The sequence below is a fragment of the Ramularia collo-cygni genome, assembly GCF_900074925.1.
Source record: "Ramularia collo-cygni strain URUG2 genome assembly, contig: RCC_scaffold10, whole genome shotgun sequence".
NCBI lineage: Eukaryota > Fungi > Ascomycota > Dothideomycetes > Mycosphaerellales > Mycosphaerellaceae > Ramularia > Ramularia collo-cygni.
This window is the reverse complement of record NW_019716264.1, coordinates 911,719-932,027: the sequence shown is the minus strand read 5'-3', so window position 1 is coordinate 932,027 and position 20,309 is coordinate 911,719. Positions and strand designations below refer to the sequence as shown.

General features: G+C 50.1%; 11 protein-coding genes; 2 read left to right on the top strand and 9 right to left on the bottom strand.

Moving 5' to 3' along the window:
• Nucleotides 1-1,033: 1,033 nt before the first annotated feature.
• On the bottom strand, nt 1,034-2,290 carry RCC_06926 (probable GPI-anchor transamidase precursor; the record flags this gene model as incomplete). The annotated part of the gene is made up of 1 exon (XM_023772186.1): nt 1,034-2,290. One exon carries the CDS (start codon nt 2,288-2,290, stop codon nt 1,034-1,036), a length of 1,257 nt encoding a protein of 418 aa, XP_023627954.1.
• A 276-nt stretch (nt 2,291-2,566) lies between these two features.
• On the bottom strand, nt 2,567-3,249 carry RCC_06925 (uncharacterized protein; the record flags this gene model as incomplete). XM_023772185.1 has 2 exons in its annotated part: nt 2,567-2,950; nt 3,028-3,249. 2 exons carry the CDS (start codon nt 3,247-3,249, stop codon nt 2,567-2,569), a joined length of 606 nt encoding a protein of 201 aa, XP_023627953.1.
• A 2,254-nt stretch (nt 3,250-5,503) lies between these two features.
• RCC_06924 (uncharacterized protein) lies at nt 5,504-6,025 on the bottom strand (the record flags this gene model as incomplete). The annotated part of the gene is made up of 1 exon (XM_023772184.1): nt 5,504-6,025. The coding sequence occupies one exon, from the start codon at nt 6,023-6,025 to the stop codon at nt 5,504-5,506; it is 522 nt and encodes a 173-aa protein (XP_023627952.1).
• Nucleotides 6,026-8,019: 1,994 nt separating this feature from the next.
• Nucleotides 8,020-9,294, bottom strand: RCC_06923 (uncharacterized protein; the record flags this gene model as incomplete). Its single annotated transcript, XM_023772183.1, has 1 exon — nt 8,020-9,294. The coding sequence occupies one exon, from the start codon at nt 9,292-9,294 to the stop codon at nt 8,020-8,022; it is 1,275 nt and encodes a 424-aa protein (XP_023627951.1).
• Nucleotides 9,295-9,509: 215 nt separating this feature from the next.
• On the top strand, nt 9,510-10,706 carry RCC_06922 (uncharacterized protein; the record flags this gene model as incomplete). The annotated part of the gene is made up of 1 exon (XM_023772182.1): nt 9,510-10,706. One exon carries the CDS (start codon nt 9,510-9,512, stop codon nt 10,704-10,706), a length of 1,197 nt encoding a protein of 398 aa, XP_023627950.1.
• A 789-nt stretch (nt 10,707-11,495) lies between these two features.
• Nucleotides 11,496-12,233, bottom strand: RCC_06921 (uncharacterized protein; the record flags this gene model as incomplete). Its single annotated transcript, XM_023772181.1, has 1 exon — nt 11,496-12,233. The coding sequence occupies one exon, from the start codon at nt 12,231-12,233 to the stop codon at nt 11,496-11,498; it is 738 nt and encodes a 245-aa protein (XP_023627949.1).
• An 803-nt stretch (nt 12,234-13,036) lies between these two features.
• Nucleotides 13,037-13,696, bottom strand: RCC_06920 (uncharacterized protein; the record flags this gene model as incomplete). The annotated part of the gene is made up of 1 exon (XM_023772180.1): nt 13,037-13,696. The coding sequence occupies one exon, from the start codon at nt 13,694-13,696 to the stop codon at nt 13,037-13,039; it is 660 nt and encodes a 219-aa protein (XP_023627948.1).
• A 518-nt stretch (nt 13,697-14,214) lies between these two features.
• Nucleotides 14,215-14,808, bottom strand: RCC_06919 (uncharacterized protein; the record flags this gene model as incomplete). The annotated part of the gene is made up of 1 exon (XM_023772179.1): nt 14,215-14,808. The coding sequence occupies one exon, from the start codon at nt 14,806-14,808 to the stop codon at nt 14,215-14,217; it is 594 nt and encodes a 197-aa protein (XP_023627947.1).
• A 1,495-nt stretch (nt 14,809-16,303) lies between these two features.
• Nucleotides 16,304-17,071, bottom strand: RCC_06918 (uncharacterized protein; the record flags this gene model as incomplete). The annotated part of the gene is made up of 1 exon (XM_023772178.1): nt 16,304-17,071. One exon carries the CDS (start codon nt 17,069-17,071, stop codon nt 16,304-16,306), a length of 768 nt encoding a protein of 255 aa, XP_023627946.1.
• Nucleotides 17,072-17,587: 516 nt separating this feature from the next.
• RCC_06917 (uncharacterized protein) lies at nt 17,588-18,172 on the bottom strand (the record flags this gene model as incomplete). The annotated part of the gene is made up of 1 exon (XM_023772177.1): nt 17,588-18,172. One exon carries the CDS (start codon nt 18,170-18,172, stop codon nt 17,588-17,590), a length of 585 nt encoding a protein of 194 aa, XP_023627945.1.
• Nucleotides 18,173-18,837: 665 nt separating this feature from the next.
• Nucleotides 18,838-19,734, top strand: RCC_06916 (uncharacterized protein; the record flags this gene model as incomplete). The annotated part of the gene is made up of 1 exon (XM_023772176.1): nt 18,838-19,734. One exon carries the CDS (start codon nt 18,838-18,840, stop codon nt 19,732-19,734), a length of 897 nt encoding a protein of 298 aa, XP_023627944.1.
• Nucleotides 19,735-20,309: the final 575 nt, after the last annotated feature.

Sequence of the window (20,309 nt, the reverse complement as noted above, 5' to 3'; positions counted from 1 at the left end):
TTGCTTGCTTGCTTGCTTGCAAGGGTGTTATGTATGTACATATATGTACGTAGGTCATGAGGTTCATTATTTGCTGTTCTCGCTTGAGAGGGAGGGGGAGAGGGGGAGGTTGATRTGATCATTTTCATCTCTGTCTTTGCGTGCACGGGGTGGAGGAAGTAGGAATAGATGGAGATGATCCTCAAACGCCTAATAATGTGGTGGATTTTACGGCAGATGAGCACACGCTTTCTTTCCCTTGCGTGGTGGTGCCGTTCTACACGGACATGATGTTGCTTGAGAGAAGAAAATCGCCTACACCGCCCGCCCGCCCGCATGGATTGATTGATTGATTGAATGATCTTCCCGGCGGGGAGCTCGAGGTGCGTGGATGATGAGAGTGGTGGCTTGTTCGTGCAGTGGTCATGCGCGCGACCTTGCATGAGTTATCGGCTTTTCTGTTCTCGTCGGGCATGCTCGTCATTATACATAACTTACAGCTTGCAGCAGCTGAGAGCAGGGATCTGTTGTCGTGGGCATCGTCTTGCAAGTTATGACGATGTGTAGTAGTGGTGGTGGTGGTGGTGGTGGTGGTGATGGTGATTGTAGGAGTAAGGGAAAGATGCGCCGTGAAAAGCAGATGAGCCCCACATCAACATCATCTTCGGCAACTTATCAATACCTTGTCATCAACATTGTTCTCCTCTTCCTCCTCCTCCTTCTCCCTCTCCCTTAATATAACATTTCGAGGTACTCTCCTTGAATCCTACAAATGGAGGAGTTTGTAGTGGTGGTACTATAGAGAGATACAGTGCCTCAAGATGGGAAATCTAGGTTAACATGATCGAAGGACATACTGTGGAAACCCGCATAGATCTAACCAAAGGGTCATACTGTGGAAACCCGCATAGATCTAACGAAAGAGGTATATTGTAGAAATCTGTGTTGACAAGCAAGACTCAAGGGGTATCATTGTAGAAATAAAAGCCATCACTCTCCAATCCATCCCATCCCATCCATCCCATCCCATCCCATCCATCCCATCCCAAGTCAATCAACCACTCTTCCCCCCTCCCAGCGCATTGGAAGCCAACCAAGCACCTCCCAACACCACCAACGATGCCAACCCCGCAGCCTTCTTCCCCCAATCCCCTCCACTCTGCGCAATATTCACCGCAACTTTGACCGTCTGCGTCCTCTCTCCCCCACTCGCACCCTCTTCCACAGGAACATCATCACCAGATTCTTGCATCTCCTCCCTCTCCTGCCTCTCCATAATCCTCCGCAAAGCCTCCAGATCCGCCTTCCAATCACTCCCTGCATCCTCTCGCGCAGCATCCACCTCGACCCCTTGTACACTGCCAAAGAAATCCAACACCCGTCTCTGCCGAACAGCCTCCTCCCCGCCGGGAAACAAATCATACCGAATGCCCGCATCACTGTGCACTTTTTCAAACGTATACGAATCAAACAACTCCCCCAATCGGACATCCGCAGACGTGCTATTCAACCGCGTCTCCAAAAACTCCAWATTGTAATACGTCCATCGATCAATGACCGCAACACCCACATCCTGATCCGCATGATGGGAGTAGGAACTCTGATCCTTCGCACTGCTGCCCGTGGCGATGATGTTGGGGGTGTAAAAGGCCGGATACATGGTATTGGCCTGACAGGTATCAATCATGAAAAGCAATTCATGATATCGCTTCTTCTCCCACATCTGCTCAAAAGCATCGGCGAGATCAAAGGAAGAAATCTCCTCGGAATCCTGGAATTTCAAAAATTCATTCCCGCCATGTCCGGTCATGTAGATGAGGATATTGGAGCGATCATCCGTCATCAATCGCTTGCTCGTGGGATGGGAAGCGGGCCAGCGATCCGTCAACAAGCGGATGAAATTCTCCACCGTCACTTCATTCCCGCGATAATCGACTTCGATCCCACCCATTCCCGCCTTCATGATGGAGGAGGAGGAGGAGGAGGAGGAAAAGGAGGTCAAGGTGGATGTGTCGTCGTAGAGGTCGAGATGGCGGGATTTGTCGTTGAAGACACTCCCCGGGAAGGAGTTGCGGGGATTGCAGGCCATGTCGTCGGGGAGCATGAGGATGATTTGTGAGTCGGGGATTCCCAGACGCTTGACGGTGCGGTAGAGGGAGAGGGTGTTGGCGAGATGGCGGTAGTTGAACCAGAAGCGCGACGTGCTGACTAGCACCGCCCAGTTGGATGTGTGGGTGGCGGTGGTGGGTGTGGGGAGCGGGGAGAGGGTGAGGAGGGCGAGGAGTGCCGCGGGGAGGGAGAGGAGACGCATGTTGGGGGGAGATATTAATTGCGAGGGAGATGCCCTGATGGAGATGTTGAGGGTGTTGAAGATGTCAGGTCAGTCAGCTAGCTAGTGATTAGGTAGCAATCGACGCTAGATTCGACGCTTTCAGGGTTGTTTCTAAATTCCGGGGAAAAGGTGGACTTCACGTTGACAACATTGAATGGATGGATGGCATGTTTCAATCATCATCTCGTTCGTTCATTCATAAAAAATAATTCCTAGCTAAGGTAGGCATCTCCACAATGATAAAGGTGAGGTAGGTCATCTCGTCGCAGAGTAGGCCGCCCTCATCTTATTGAGCTCCTCATGTCTAGAGATGTGGCTTGTCAGGGACGCGACGCTCCTTATGCCCTCGCCCTCCTCCCGCGCATTGAACTGGCGAGCCAGTTTCTTGAAGGGAATTTTTTTTTCTTGATGAACGGCAGCATGGGCGGCGTGGATCCGCGAAATCTCTGCATTTTCGGCTTGAGAATATGCTTTGGCCGCCTCTCTCTTCCCAACCCAGGTGACGCCCTGTTTCACTGCGTCTGCCTTGGTCTGGCGTCTTACGTTCTGCTGGTGAACTTTCTTTTCTCGCAATTCTCTCTCTGTCTTGCTCTTTTTGTTGACCGAGACAGTCGTGTCGTGGGTGGTGTGGCTATTGGTCTGTTTCGAGAAGGTCAGCGAGTGAACCACAACCCCCCCACACACATCACGCAAGACACCACGCAGCATGTACTTACCGGCGGAGTCTGGCTCGCGACCGCGGTCTCTCTTGGAGAGGAGTCTTGTAGGTTCACCTCCAACGAAAGCTGCTGCAGCGTGCGAGCGCACTCCATCCTCTCGTCAGCCTCCTTCAGCTTCATCAGTAAAATGTCCGCGGCCTCCACCATCTCCCGCTGCTCCTGAGGCATGATGTTCGTCCCGGAGGCTGCCTCCTCGTTTTTGGTGCCCTTGTTAAACATTCTTGCCCGTAGAATCTAGGATTTCGAGACTAGGACTATTATTCCAGAACATAATTAGTATCTTTTGCCTTTTATTCGAGACGCGGGGATATTGCAGACTTGCATTTTTGCCTTATAATTTGGGATCTCTCGACTTCACTTTCTTTTGCTCGTAAGAATTAATTCTTTGGTGTCTTTCCTAGCTGCTCGTAAGAATTAATTCTTTGGTGTCTTTCCTAGCTGTTCGTGAAGTGTTGTGAAGTGATGCCACTCGGTGTGATCTTCTCGATAATCTGCCTAGGCGAGGTTAGTGAACATTCTGAAGTGGATTTCTGTACTGATGGTGGTAGAATGAACGGCTTGGTGGTGATGAATGAGGTGAGGTGGGTGCAATGCACTGCGATGGAGCGGCATGATGTCGTTGTTGTTGCGCTGAAGGTGCGAGGTGTGCAGTAATGGAGATGGAGGGGAAGTCTGCAGCGCCGAGTGCAGCGGCACAAACGATGCAACAGTCGGCCGCAAAAGGCGCCGCTATGAAGGTGAGTGTGGCATGGACAATACTCACCAGAAGTGGATATCTGTGGTGTGGCAGACACAGATGGAATGCCGCGGCGCTCACGGTGGGTGATGTTGATGATGGTTGGTAAGTGTGTCAATGTTGTTGGGTGGTGGTGGTGGTGGGTATGTTTGACGTTCCAATGTGTGTCATWGTTTTGGAGAAGATGTGTCGAAGAAGTGCAGGCTTCTTATAGGACGTTGCTGCCTGGTCTTGATCTTGCGAGCTTGATTGCGAGGTGCATGCGAGGTGCAGCGAGGAAGGGAAGTGAGGGTACAGCGAGGAAGTGAGGGTGCAGGATGGGGAGCATTTCTCACGCATGTGACGAAAACTATCTTTGCGATGGAATTGATATGTCTGTCGTACCTACCTGCCTCGGGCGCATTGCTATATAGCCAGCGAGGGAGAACGTCCTGTATATCGATGAGATGCCGTTCATTCTGAGCCTCGCAGACTACATATAAGGCAAACAAAAGTGTAGGCAGAGTGGAATCGGACTTTTTCTCGCTTCCATCGAATTTCAGATTTCGAGAATAATCTGACCTATCATCACTTGGACCGAGCGAATCGCTATAGCGCTGACTTTCGAGAGCAGTATCGTAGTCTAGCAAGGTATTGCCCTTCTCTTTTCATCCGGTAGAAATGTTTGAATTCCACTGTCTGATGTGTTTTTCCATCCAAAGGTAAAATCCATTCCATTCTCTAGGGCCCCGAGGTGAAATAATCCCTATCTTCGCCTCGAAAAGCAGATTGCTATCGTATCGACTTGATTACCGAGAGCAGTGTCGAAGCCTAGTAAGGCATTGTCCTTTCTGATTATCCGTTGGAAATGTTCAGATCCTACCTTCTGTTGTGTTTTTCCATCATCAAAATTCAAAGAGTCCGAGAATCGCCTCCTCGCTATTCTTCTCGCGACTCTTCGACTGACTTACCTCCGATCAACAGGCTCGAAATCAAAATCAGCCCGATCACGATTYTGTTCTCGATTTCCTCTTGTTAACTAACTCTTAAGTCCCCTTCCTCCTCCCCTATGCCTTTCCTTAATATCTCTCCTTAAATTTCTTGCCTTTTTAAACAGGAATTATTTCCTCTAATCTAAGACAACATTTGAAAATTTGCCTTTAAATTAGAAAAATGGATTGGACTTGGAGGACATATTTTCCGGCTGGGACATCTCGATTTTGTTTGCCAACCAAGTAAGTTTAGATTCGAGAATTTCCAAGTGAATGAAAATTGTGGCTAGCTAATGTGGGGTAGGGTAGCTAAGATGCAAAGACTTTGCTTTGCTTCGCGAGAATCGACAATCGGAAGGTTCTTAGATGGGGAATTTGATCTGTAAATTGGCTGTTCGCGAACCAGGGCTCTTCCTCGACGGTATGCCGATTATGCCTACCGACCACGTTCATTAAGGTTGAGATTCAACACACAATTCGAAGCTCCTTTGTCGTCGACTCTTATTCCACTACCTTCCTAAAATTACAGTAACACTATCGTTACAACCCTCTCTCTACATCCTCTCCCTACGACCTTCCCTTCGAAATCCCCGGCCCCGGAAAAAAGAGAACTTCCCAATCCATCAAAGTAAGAAAAAAAGGCCGCCGCTCAAGGCGAGAATAGCTCATAACACACTCTTCCAAAGTTCCTTCGCCCAAAATCCCCAAGCAACGACTCCTACATCATCGCGCTCGAAATCAACCTAAACCACCCTTCATCTCTTTTTCAAACAATAATTCCCACATCTCCAAGATCCAACACAACATCCTCCTCCCTCTCCCCTAGAAGCCTCTTCAAATCAACATCAACATCCAACAGACTTCCCACATCCCTCTCCCCCAAAATCCTCTCCAAATCAACATTAACATCCAACAAAGTCCCCTCCACATCCCTCTCCTTCAACGCACCCYCCAAAACCCCAGGAACCTCCTTAACAACAGCATTAACAGGCAACCCCTCAATCAATCCCTGCACAGTCTGTCCCGCAACAGGAATTTTCTTGACAACGGCATTCATTGCGTTTTCCGAAGCACTACGGCGGAGAATCGGAGATTTGACGGAGATGTCTAGAGGGATGGTTTGCATGACGTCTGTGACTAGGGTTCCTGCTACGGGGAGGCGGGGGGCGTTGATGGAGAGGACGGAGCGGGGGTGGGGTGGTTGGGTTGGTTGGTTGTTGTTGTTGTGGAGGGGGAGGGCTGTTGTTGATAGGGTGAGGAGGGTTGCGAGGAGGAGTTGGGGGAGCATTTTTTGGTTTTTGGTTGGTTGGTTGGTTGGATTGGAGTTTTTGGGTGTTGGGTCCCTTGTTCTTTGATGGGATTTTGATGGCTTTCTCCTGGTATTTACGCAAACGAGTCGAATGAGTGTGATGAAATCGAACGAATGAATGAATGAATGAATGAACTGGTATGTTTTGCAACAAAAAGACGAAAGAACCGCGCAGCGACTCGTCTTCTTGTACATCTACAGTTCCTCCCCTCCCCTCCAATCCCAAGATTGTCCTGACTAGCCAGTCACAGTCCAGAACACCCTCCTCCTCCTCCTCCTTATCTCATCATCTCGATCTCTCAACAGAAGACCCATACGATTCAGCGCACCACCAAGAACAGGAAGGGAAAAAATTACGGAAAATCTCCCAATCGCATACAAGTCGAGAAATTGGACGCAGACTCATGACTCCTCATGAAAGCAAAACAAAAATGACATCCTTGTCACATCTCGCAGGGGTGGTTCTCCATCATCTCTGATTGTACATATGTGATCACTCAAAATGATGTGTGGGGGTTTCCAGTTCAACGGGGATCGTCATCGAAAGTTTCGATTTCTGACTCGGCTTTATCTTACATTTGTACTGTGGAAGCTTTTTTTCCGCGTGTGACATGACACATTGGCGAGTGATATGCTTGGCGTGGAGGGGATGGGAAATTGTGGTTATGCGGGGCAGTGAGTCGTGGATTGACAAATTTTGACTTTTGTGCGGTGGAGAGAATGGTGATCGAGAATAATCGGAGAAGATAAGGATGGAAGATAAGGATGGAAGTCTTTTTGTTGGGATGGATGCATTTGCGATGGCTAGCGATGAGATGTCAACGTAGGGAGTGGGAAAAAAGGGGGGGCTTAGAAGTAGGAAATGGAATTTCGTCTTACCTTATGTATATGAAAAAAATCTCACGCGGCGTTCATAAGAGGAATGCCACGATTTTATTCCTCTATGTTTTGCGAGAAGGACTTAGGTAAGAGTAGAGTAGAGTAGAGTAGGGAGTAGCTTTCGACTTATGTGTAGGTAGTTCTATACTCTCCATCCTGAACATTACGTCCAAACACCTACCCCTAAAAAAGTCGGATTCGCTAGTACGATTCTTACTCCTAACTCTCCCCTGCCCGTCAAAATCTAGCCTAAAGCCGTATATAAACGATATCCCAACCCTTCCATCCGGCTAAGATTTTTTTGCCCCCTAAAGTCTAGGGTGCCTCTCTATAAGTAGGGAGGTCTAATTATCCTATAGACATATGCGGCTTAGAGCCTGGGATATATCGCCCTATCGACTACTCTCGATACGATGCGAAGCGGTACGAGAATCGAGAAAATGGGAAAAGAATAATTCGACGAGACGGCCAGATTTCGCTCTCCCCCTCCCCCGAATATACCGGATCGATAATCGATGTTACTACTCGACAATCGACTCCTCCTCTTCCTCTTCCTCTTCCTCTTCCTACTTCCTCTGCCGCATCCTTTCCTTGTGACGCTCCCCCTTTCCACTTCTCTTGAATTTCGGTTTTCCATTACAGGGTGAGATAAATAGATACATATATAAAGTTCACATAACGATTCCAAGGCAAAAAGGAGGGACAAAGAAGAGAAGGGAGGTCGGTAAAGATGTATAATTCTGTTCTGTTCTGCTTGCTTGCTTGCTTGCTTGCTTACTTACTTGCTTACTTGCTTACGGTTGAGAGGGATGCAAGATGGAAAGTTACAATGGCGATGGGAGAAGATGGGTGGGGTTTGTCGAGGTCTTGGTTGGGAGAAGAATGTGAAGGGTACATGTGGCTTTTCATCATTCGTTTGTTTCGCAAGGCCAGTCATTCCACATCGGCTTGGATTCGCATACTTCTTCGTCTCGCTGATTGTCTCGCTCGATCTAAAGTATCTCGCATACTTCTTCGCCTCGCTCGATTAATTCCACTCCTCCCACTCGCACGCCTCATACTGTGTTGTACTATATCACGCATCATCCCCCCATCTAATCAAAGCGTTTCTTCGTCCCCTCGCCCTCGACGATAGCGCCACTCGCCTTGGCACCTCTCTGTGCATTCGCCAACGCCTTGCCCGGAGCGACGGTACGGGCATCATGTCTCTGCCTGCGATACTCTTGCCTCTGATCCTTGTCCATCTTCTTCAATTTGGGATCTCGCTTCTTGGGAGCGGCGTCTTGGGCCTCGCGGACCAGATCGGCGAGATTCTCCCCGGGAGCATCATGGTAGCGTGCACTTCCTCCTTCTCGGATTGCAGCAGCAGGAGTGTGATTTTCAGTAGGAGGAGCGCCTTTCCCACCATAGCGCTTCTTGTAGCGGGTTTGTTTGTCCTCTGCGAATTCCAACTTCATCTCGCGGCCCTGATAGCGATTGATGAACCACTTCATCGGCTTTCTTGGCTTTCTCTTCTCCTTCTTCTCTCCCGCCTCCTCCTCGCTGGCACTCTCCTCTTCCTTGGCAGGCGCATCATCCTCCCCATCCTCGCCTCTCTCATCAATATGTTTTTTATAGATATATCCTCGTACTGCCTGCCCCGCAGCCTCGAGATCGGCAAACGTCACCCAACCAAAACCCTTACACTTGCCACTGTCCTCAAATGTGGCCAAAAAGACAYCCTCAACACCACCGGCCTGGGAGAAATGCTCTCCCAATTCCTCGCGCGTGGTATCAAATCCCAGATTCCCCACAAACACCCTCTTACTCGGCTCCTTATCGGGCGTCTTCTTGGCGGCCTCGGTGACGGCAGTAATGGCAGGTCTCCCGGCGAAGGAATCGGCGGGTTTGATCAAACATGCTCGACCCTGGATCAATTTCTCCGAGAGCGAAAGGGCAATGGCTTGGACGGCGGGCGTGCTGAAATCCACATATGCGAAGCCCTTGTTCTGCTTCCTCTCATTCAGTGGGAGATTGGTGCGGAATATGTCGGATTCGGAGATTCCGCCGACGTCGAGGAAGAATTGGCGGAGGGAGGCGGCGGTAGTGGAGTACGGGAGATTGCCAATCCAGACCCCATGGGCGGAGCGGACGGGCGCGGTGGATTTGGAGGTGGGTGTTGATGTCGAGGTGGATGTTAGGGCGACTTCCTCGCCATTCGAGTCGGTTTGGGAGGGTTTGCTCTTTTTTTCCTTTTTTTCCTTGCGTTTGGCTTTTTTGGACGCCGGTTCGGGGAGATTCACGTCGATTTCGAGTTTGTCTTCGTCGTCGCTGGGGATGATGTCGCGTTTGCGCTTCGTGGCCGGCGATGTCGTGCTGGTTTTGGACATTTTGGTGGATTGAGTGGATTGGAGGAAGAATGGGAGGATTTTCTGGAAACTTTTGAGATGCCGACTTCAGATGCGGAGTTGATTCCGTCAATCTTTCATTCAGCAGCCTAAATGCATGGACGCGTCGGCTTCAAATCACGAGCTTCATCCAACATCATCCCTCCCTCTCTTCCAACATCATCATCCACATCTCCGCCAACACGACAAAACAAACAATGTCCGACTCGGAAGTCAATCCCCACCCCTCCACCGGCGGGAAATCCCTCTCCGCCATCCCCCCTCCTCCCCCTTCCACAACCACCACCACCACCGCCAACACGACAGCACCCCAACCGCGCCTCCCCTACAAATCCTGGCGTAAGAAATACCGCAAAATGCACCATTCCTTCACCGCCGTCCTCGACCAAAACAAACAACTCTTCCGCGACGAACAACGTCTGCATTCCATCGCCAAACGTCTGCGCGAAGAACTCGACGGCCTCCTCGACTTGTGTCTCGACTTGAATCAGAACCCTGCTCTGCCCCCTCACATGCGCTTCGATGTGTCTTTGCCCACTCCACATACCGCCGTGGCCAGCATTCCGGGTGTCGTCAAGGATGGCGTCACTCCCCAAGAGGCCAATGATATGTTTCTGGAATACACGGAAGCAGTCAAGGTGGGACAGATTCCGCATTTGGATTTACATGTCATTCGGGAGCAATTGGAGGCGAAACTACGGGTGCAAGGGGTTTTGTCGTTGGAGGAGTTGGAGAGAAAGGTCAATCACACGAGGGTGGATTTGGAAGCGGAGAAATTACCGGAAGAAGTGCTGGGGGAGGAGCCGCCGGGGTATCTGACCACTAAGCAGGAGGCCGAGTATCTCGCGCGGTTGGATCGGAAGTTGGGTGATGTGAACGCCGGCATTGGAGGAGGCATAGTGGAGGAGGAGGAGGAGAAGCATTGGGCGGATATGACGGCGAGGGAGGTGGAGAGGCAGATGGAATTGATGAATCCCATGAGTCAACACAATTGGTTAAAGGTGCATCATAAGAATGCTGCTGCCGGTGCCGCTGCGGGAGGGGAGGGGGATGATAATGAAAGTCTGGTGGATGTCAAACCTGCCACGGCGGCCCGGAAGAGGAATCTGGCCAAGCAGGTCGGTGATCGGGCCGTCGGGCGCGCGAGAGAGGGCGCGAGTCCTAGTGCTGCCAGTTTCACGGCTGGTGGGGATGATGAGGAAGGCATGGAGGATTCGGTGAGTAGTTCGGGGAGGAAGAAGGGCAAGGGCGATGGTGATGGCACGTATAGGGTCAAAGGGGGGAAGAGCAATTCTACCATGAATGGTGGTGGAGGAAGTGCGAGTAAGGGGAAGAGGAAGAGGGAGGGGGAAGGGGTGGGGAGTGGCGGGAAGAAGATGAAGGTCGAGGGGTGATTGTATGATATGGGATTGAATTGTAAGAGTGATGATTGTATTGTATTGCATTGCATTGCCTTATTAGATTCATTATAGGAATACCCCGGTATGGTATACGAAGAACACTCTAAAGATCCAATCTGTGGAGATTGTAATAGAGAAGGTAGTTAATAATGTTCAAGGGGAATTGTGCCCTGGATGGTAACGTCGTGCTTGGTTGACTACTATCGCGGATAGATGGTATAGGAGACAAGGATTGAAATGCCATGATGTAATCCTATTTGTTATACACATATACATATATAAAAGTTGAAAACAAAACTCTATACGAGTCTTTAGATCCTCCTAGACTTGCTAGCTTACCTAGGTCTATAAGTCTTACTAGCTTGCCTAGGAGGTAGGAAGCCTTTAGGCTCTAGATAGACTTAGGCGAGGATAGTAGCGTAGGTAGTAACGTAGAAAATGAGAGAAGAAGATTCCATTGACAAAGTAAAGTTCAAAGAAAAACTGCTTTTTGCAGGCACATGTCCATGCCAAGCCACTACCGTAGAGGTAGCCATCACTACCTTACCTACTTTCAAGTCTTTCCTCGCTAACTTCTCGTTAGGCTCGATTTGAACAATCATATAGCTTGCCCCTCGAGACACTCAAGTTTGCATGGTTTTCACCCACCGCCGCCTTATGCAATTCCGAGCTGCTGAGATTCCCGTATTGCCTGCCTGCATCTGCACTACCTCCGGACAAGCCCACGTAGTATCAAACCCCTCGACTCATATCTCCCCGGAAAACTTCCAGCCGTCGTCGTACTCATCCGTCAAGTCGGATGCCGTTGATATCAAACAACCGCCTCTCAGCTACGGATCTGCCACCCGTCTCCAATGCATCACAAACCTTGCAACTAAACACCAGTTTCACCTGATCCAAAGTGCCTTTCGTGACCTTCCCCCTCAAGAGATCCATAATACGTCTTCCATAACGGGGAAGCACTCTGACCCGGGACTCGCGGCGTACCACCCATTCAAAAACCCGAAGGGTTCCAATCGTGGACCGGTGGGTTTCATCGAGGCTTTCAACCCATTTGGACAGATGATGGAGGCCAGATAGCGGGGCGTACGGCTCTCCCTCCAAGTCTAGCGAGTCCGTCAAGCGGACTGCAGCGCATTCGAATGTAACGCTGCTGAAATATCTCTTTGCAAACTTCGCGCGCAGCTGGCGGTTGAGTTGGAGGCCAATTGGTGGTTTGAAGTCTGCAAAGTGGAGCGTGCCCGTTAAACAATAGCGCTCGTCATCGTACTCGTTGATCTTGACGACAGTAGGGATGTCAAATGCGTCGGTGAATGAGAGGATGGTATCCTGGAGTTCCTGGGGAAGCGCTTGGATGCGACTGTCGAGGTCGTCGGCGATGGGGTCAATGATGGTGGAGTCGCCGGTAGTGAGGTCGCCGGTGGTGAGGTCGCCGGTGGTGAGGTCGCCGGTAGTAAGGTCGATGATGGTTGAAGTGTCGTGGTACGCGCCTTCACCCGAGTTGGCGGCGTGGTTTGCCATGACTCAGATGGTAGAAGAGTTGAGTTGAGGAAGCTCGTCGATATCCAATTGAGACCGCCGAGGAGTTCAATGTGGTCGGTTGGCGGGCGTGTGTGAAAATCCGGCGAGAAGTGCGCGGCGGAGGATCTTGTGGTGATGCTCGAGGTGTGGTGACGCTCGAGTTAATATGACGGTGTCAAGGAAGTGATGATGATGCTCGAGTTGTGGTGATGATGTTGTCAAGGAAGTGGATGATGCTGTCAAGGGAGTGGATGATGTTGTGAGGGAAGTAACGATGAGGTTGCGAAGCAGCGTTGATGCATGTTTTGTCACTTACAGACGCACGGACTCGCTTACGTAGGTGAATCTTCACATGCAAATCTTGGACAACTTTTCAGATTAATGAAATCCCAGAAAGCCTCCAACACCGCGAATTAAATTACGCTTAGGAAGCCGCTCTAAGACTCATGGCCATCGACTTACATGTCCCGCTAACTAGAATGGTGTTGTGATTTGTGCTCTCTAGATTACAGTGTGTAGAAAACTTGTGCATCGCTAGGGCAATACATAAAGCCTATATCCTAGTGTGATGAACGAACAAACCGCTAGGTTGCTCAAACAATCTGTTTGATCGAACAAAGAGACTGACTAGGTCCTTTTAAACAAACCATGCCAAGTATACCAACCCATTAAGCTAGTATCAATCAATCGACCGAACCGGATATCTCAAGTAAGGAACTTCCAGCTACTTAGAGCTTGATTAATCGTTTTCCGTCGTTTTTGAGCACACTACAATATCCTGCTCAACCCACATACTCATTTATTCATCCATTAAACACCCCAACCGATGAGTCTACGTAAAGCATACTCGAGTTGACCCACCAGCTCGACTGACCCACCGGTGTCTTCTCCCAAAAGAATTCCACCTCCCTTCCAGCCTCGCTGGTGATCGTGGAGCGGAGCACCACTCTAGCGTTCTGCAAATCTCCGTCATACTCACTTCTTCCAATGCGCTGGAAATGGACTCGTGCATATCGACGCTTCTTGCTCAGTAGCTTTCCAGCATCTAGGAAGTCATTCCAGTGGTTCATGTCGATGAAGTGGAAGATGCCGATCATGCGTCTATGAGACGGGCTCAGGGACTTGACCCATGTGACAAGACTTGGGAGTTCGTCCTCGATAGGTACTCCGTGCTTATCGACGTCCAAGTGTCCGGTCGATGGATGATTTGGTGGAGTAGTCTCGAAGATGGTGTTAGTGTAGTATCCCTCGAGGTACTTGGTACGAGATGCGCGGTCTAAGTGGAGGGCGAGTGGAGGTTTGTAGTCCTTGTTAATGCGAACAGTGGTCGGGAGTTGGAGGGAGAGTGTCAGGATGTTATTCTGGATCTCCTGAGGTAGTGCTCTGATGCGGTCGGCAAGTTCATTGTGGGCAGAGTGCGCGCTATGCATWGATGGAATCGGGGCGTCGGAGGTTGTTGCCATAATGTGGTTGATTGTTCGAGAGGTGGTGTTAGAAGAAGGTAAAGGATACCTTTGCTAGCGGTAGGGGATTGAAGATAATGTCAAAGTTGTGGATTAATGTTCGAGTCGAGTATAAAATGAAGAGCAGAATGGTAAGTGAGACTTATGTTGCTTTCAGCGTGAGCTTGCTGACATAGAAACTGTCACATGCAAAACTCGGCAAGCCCTCGAGTGTCGCGTCATTTCAGTACAAGAGCTAACGGGATACGACGCATATTTCAAGAAGGAGACTTTTCTTAATCGTCAAGGATTCATGTAGTCGTGCCACAAATATCAACCTCGCGAAGCCCGTTTCCGTTCAGAATCAGTCCATTGGAGCCTAGATGCCCGCCATGTTTGATACAACGGTCTAGGACTGCTTCGCATCCCCTGTATAATCGAGTGCCTCCCATTCCCTTGCTCTCGCCAATTGCCATAATGATGACTAGCCACCTGACCTAACCATCCAAAGCTCGACGAGCGAGAGAAGAGAGATCATGTTACTCGAACAGTTGTTCGTCCTGCACACTGAATCTTTCCAACTCCATGATTTCTCTGTCTCTACTGACCTTACAAGCCAACACCAGCTTCACTCGTTCGATATTTTCCATCCCCAATCTGGTCAGAAGCGCTTTGAAGCACTTTGCATCCACAATGCATTTCTCCTGGTAATTTTGATAGTAACCCCTGACACCATCCCATTCTGTGAACTGAAGCGACTTGATCAAATCCAGGTGTGACTTGCTAAGGCTTTTCAGCCAACGTGAGAGGTAGTGCATTGCCGGTTTCCGGAAAGGGCGCGGCGTTAAGAGGTCTGCGTGATCTTTCGTTACTAATTCGAACGTGACCGTGCTGTAGTACTTTGTGGCGAACTGAGCGCGGAGTTTTCGATTCAGCTGAAAGGCGATTGGAGGCGCGTAGGTAGGGATGTTCTGGTACCGGTCGGTGAAAACTGGAGAAAACTCGGTGATTGAGACTGGAGTATCAGGAATCTGAAAAGCATCGGTGAACCATAGAATGATATCTTGGAGCTCGAGCGGCAGAGCCTGGATTCTGTCGTTCAACTCGGTGTTGTTCTCGGTGATTTCGGCCATGTTCGCTCGCTGCAAGTCAGAACGGCTTGTCAGGGCTTGCAATGATGTTGAAGCATGAAGGCCGTGAGGATGAGGCAAGTCTGCAAGTTATTGCTCACGATAGAGTTGTTTGTGTCGATGTCAGAACGATGAAGGAGATTGGAGTTGAAGTATGTCATTTTGAGCACGGGCTCCTTCCTAATTGGGAAGTTCACGTGCAAATTAGACTTCTGAATCTTGCACGTGGCTTAGATCGACCCATCCTCCATCAGTCGACCGCTTCTCATGTCATACCTCTCCAGTCGCTCTCCCATATGCGGCCTGCAAGCGACCGCCACGTCAGGTTCCTCCATATCAACGCTCGCCAGAAGAGGTCGGACACAATCTGCAATCTGTCTGCAATAGACAGAGTGATTTCTGTGATATGTCTCAAAGGGCCGGACTTTTGTAATTTGGAGTGACGTGATATATGATCTGTGTGCTCGGCTCAAGGTAGTAAGCCAGCCTACAAGGCGTTGGGCATCGTTGTGACCAAGGAAAGCCCTGGGTAAGCGTTGGAACAAGACACGGCCGATGTGTCTCACCACAAACTCGAACACGGTAGTGCTGTAGTATTTCTTGGAAAATTGAGCACGTACTTTCCGACTCAATTGAAGCGCAAGTGGTGGTTTGTAACACCGCACGATCTCGTAGATCCTGTTCTGAGGGTCACTGGGCTCGTAGCTGCACTTGGTGACCGCCGTGGTGGTAGGAATCTCGAATCCATCAGTAAGCCAGAGGATTGCATCTTGTAGTTCCTGTGGAAGAGCCTGGATTCTCCTATCCAATTCCACGACGCTCGAGGCCGTGACTGTGATTTCGGCCATGCTGAGTGACCGGGTGTTGTTGGCGTGAGGATTGCTCGAATTGGAAATGCTCTCGAAGGGCCTTTGAATCTGACTAGAGGATCTCAGATTGAATTTGCCGCTTCTGAAGCCGCCAGAAGTCTGCTTGGCGGTAATTCCGTCTGTCGGACGGCGGGGAGTGTTGATGAGGCGCGATAAGCTTGTTGAGTAATTGTTCTGACGGCTGCTTCGACTGCGAGTGATTGGCGGTGTCTGGACGGTGTGAACGTAGAGGCGATCTTGGCTTGTCGATGTAGTGCCTGTGATTGTCCGCCGCGATGGGGTGTTGGTGTTGTTGTGATGAGAAGTCGCGGAAGAAGTGGAAGTGGAAGGTGCAGTGGGAGGAAGGAGCTTGCAAGCGATTGTCGCATTTTGAGCACGGGCTTGTTTTGACTCGTAAATGGGCCCAAATCATTTAGATGGACTAGACTGAACTAGTGTTCCCTGGGAGGGATTCAAAAGAACCACGGATACGTTCAGGTATGATAGGATGGTGGTTCTCATATACTCAGACTAGACATTGGAGCTGTTTCGTTCGATTCCATGATTCTAATTCCTCGATTCAACCACATCTCCCTTCAGCAATGATCCGCGGTAAATCAGATCACACACACACAAAGAGTCAACATCGACTACGGCCTCCTCATAGTCCCTCCGCTCGGAGTTCCCGAGACGGCGGCCATACCTCTTCTTCCGCCGCTACGAGATCCCATCCTCCAACCGCGTTCATCCTTGTCATCGTATTCCCCAGCCGGTATCAGACGGCTATGCATCTCCCGCGTCGGCTTTAAATCTTCCTCCTCTAGAATTCCCCCATCTATGTCATACCTCTCGATCCTCCTGATGCTCGGAACCTTCTTCCATGGGTCCAGAACTATGGCAGCAAGCACTATCTCAGCTCGCATCATGTCATCCCGCTCAACAGRTTCAAGAAAAGTCCGAAGGTGATGACCCATGGACTTCCAGTACCCGACTTCTTGCTGCCGCTGCCGTCTAACAGTGCACAGGTGATTGATCTCAGTGTACTGCAGGAAACGGATGGCGCCCCTATGCTCTGGGCTCAAGCTGCGAAGCCAATGCAAAATGGGATTAAGCTTGTAACCCTCCACATCTCGAGGGTTTTTTGTGAGACATTCCGACAAGAACTCAAAGATAGTCGTGCTGTAATACTCCGATGCGAATCGAGCCCGTATTTCGCGATTCAATCGGAGTCCTAGCGGCGGGGTGTATGATGGCTTGTCGTAGATTGCACCAACTCGATCGACGCGGAATTTGGTGATTGTGATAATAGCTGGAGTCTGTAGTGTAAAAGAGAAGATCATGTCGGACAACTCCTGTGGGAGCTTCCGGATCATGAGATCTAGTCCATCAGTGGAAGACGAACTCGAATCTTCAGCCATGTTGAGGGACCGGATGCGCAGACGGTGCAGTCAGCCCAGTAGGGGAACTTTGGTGTGGTGGTAGGGAGAGTCCTGAAGAATGAGTATCTTTCAAGGTGGGCGTTGACGGTGCGGTCATACAAAGACGATGGAAATATGACATGAAGAGAAGGAGGAGTTGGAAATTCTACAGTGGGCATGGCTGGACATGTGAGATTCGTCCCATGGTTCCGCTGTCTTGATGCCATCGGGCATCAGAAAGGTTATGGGATTTTGGCCCATACAATAAATCCGAATTGCTGCCTGAAGGTTAAATTTTGGCTGTAAAGCCTCGACAGCCACTGGTCTTGCAGCTCCTGTGGCTCCCAGAACTCTGAATGGTTCCCATTCCTCATGGTTGATGACTTACTGGCCCCAACCAGTCACGCGGCCTGGCTTGAACGTCTTTACTCTGTTGCCGAACGACGCCAGTCAGAGTCACAATGTGGGGTTTGTCGTCTCTGCATGCATATGGCACATGGTCAATTTTGCTCTTCTTCAAAGGTGTCTTCTCAAATCACCACTCATCCATGCTCCAATGTATCCGGTAGAATCATACCTGTCGACCCACCGCGAATCGCGGACGTACCCGAGTACGATCTTCGCATGGGGTATATCCATCATGCCGAATTCACAGTGGGCATCGTTAAGTTCATTGGGAATGTCCAGGCAACGACGAATGAAGGACCAGGGCCGCGTAAGTTGAACGTTCTTAATCTTCTCCCGGTGTGAGACTTCCAAATGCATGACCCACCGAGCGAGAAGAAATTTGCTCTCGTATTGGTCGGACTCGGCTTCACTGATAAATTTGAACTCAAAGGTCTTGGTGCTGTAGTAGTCTTCCGCGAACTGCTCTCGAATTTTGCGGCTCAGCTGGAGCGCGACAGGTGGTTGGTAGTTCCTAGTGATGGTCACGAAAGCAGGAGCTTCGTAAAGGTAGGCGAAAATCATGTCTTGCAGTTCTTGGGCCAGTCCTTGAATGTTCTCCACCATCTTCTCATCTTCAACGTCGCTGCCCTGGCCAGCAATGGCTGATTCGTCGCCATCGGTGCCGTCCGCGTTCGACAGTGTGTGCACTGCCATCATGAGCGCTTGATAGTATGTCGCAGAGCTCGAGTTTCGATCTGACAGAATGATGGCCTCGAAGTTGGTGTTGTGAGGCAGCTAGATGACGCAAAAGTGAAGTCGAAGAGCTCTTCGCACGTCACCACGTGGCAGGCACGGGCTCCCCTCTGAATGCAAACTACCCGCATTGACATACGTGCCTTTTGACAGTTGAGGCATCCCAATATTCCTGTCCCAACGGCCTCGAAGATGTCATGAAGATATTCGTGCACACTCCTCTCACATGCCAAGCTTTCAGGGGCTGCATTCCAGCTGGAATTAAAGAATGCGCCAGGATCTTCTTGATTTCCAATGAATTGTGACGGCATATTCTTTACGAAAATGTTGACATTCGAGTATGAAATTGTCTTGACTTACTGTTCTCTGTCTACCACGATCAAACGTCGTCATGTAATTTCCTCCACGAAATTGCCACGAGGTCGCCTTTGTTCCATTTTCATTCTATGTCCAATGCAGCCATGCGGATCTCTCGCACCCTTTGAGCGAAACAATGGCCGAAAACAGTCTTTATGACTGGGACATCTCATAACCATAGTCCACCTCGATCCTTCCACCTACCTACAAGAGGTATCCAAACCGCTGTCTTTCCAATACTCACCGAATCAAGGTACCATTCTCACACCATGCATTGCAACATCAAAATCGCCTGCTTTGCAGTTGCCTGCCTAGCAGTGACCTCCCATGCAGATGCCTCAAGAAACACCGAGGAGATTGGCGCCACTGAACAACAAATCTATGCGCGCAATGCGCTAGAGAAGGATGCTGCAGCTATTAAAGCTGAGTTTGGTGAAGATGTCGACACCAGTCTCGATGGTTACGATCACCTCCTCCTCACCCGCGAAGCAGGAGAGGTTGAAGACGATGCCGAATTCGCCGCGCAACTTGCCGCATCCTTGGCAGAAGACGACGAGGAATATGACGCAGTTCCCGATGGTGTCTCCGAGGAGGAATATCAAAAGGAATTGGACGAGAAGGACGCAGCAGATGATACTATCCCTGTTGAGCGCCGAGATGCGGATGCGAAGTTGGTTCTTCCAAAGTTGGTCTTTTCACCCTCTGCTGCTGAAAGGAAGCGCCTCGGACGGATGAAGCCGCACTATGTCAAGCACACCGAACGCGTCTCCGCGGATCTGAAGCAATTCATGAGAAGGTTCGCTGACGACCCGGATGGTGACGACGAAGAAGTCGACGTCAGCTTGGAGGGATATGACCATGAGCTTGTCAAGAGAGAGTTTGCCGACATCGACGACGGCGAGAATGATTGGGAGGAGCCACAGGAGGAGCTGAAGGGTTATGATCATTCCAAGTTGGAGGAAGGTGGTGAGTTGAGTCCAGAGGATGAAGCCAAGTACTTGAAGCGATGGAATCCGGTCGTCGCGAGGGACTTTGAGGAACTCGAGGATGACAATGATCGGTATGAGGCGCCTGAGGAAGAAGCCGAGACGATTGAAAAGAGAGGTTACACTCGCCTGCAAAAGCTGCGGATAGGAGTCAAAGCCCTGCTTGGTCATGAAGGTTAGGTAAGTATGTGGATAGAAGTTTGGCGTTCGCTTTTTGATGTATAGAGATGACAATCCATCACCCTCTTTTATCCTCGTCTTAATTGTCATCTTGTCGGCCGGGGCGCAGGTGAAGAGTTTCGCATAGACCTGATTGAAATGATTGCGTTCGTGACATCGGAGGAGTGGATCCGGTATTGACACACTTGTTGTTGATGCCATTCATGCACACGCCCGTGCCAGTTATTTCCCATCGTCCCGCAGAACGACATGTCCATGTCCACGTCCACTCGAATCTCATTGCAGTGGCGGAGCCATCATCTTGCAGTGGTTCATCGGTCGACCAGATCCTCTCCATGTCCCTCCCACGGTATCATTTTTCAAATTACTTCGACGCGACAGAAATGTTTCGGAAGACGGGAACAACGGGGAGGAATTTAGACTTCCGGGTTGTTTTGGCAGAACAACAGCGTTCGACAACACCCCCACGTCTGCTCGAAACATCTTACGCCTTCGCTCGAGCGCTGCTACGACGAAAAGACACACGCGCGCCTGAGGTGTGCTATTCGTTACGTTGTACGGCCTTTTACGAGCAC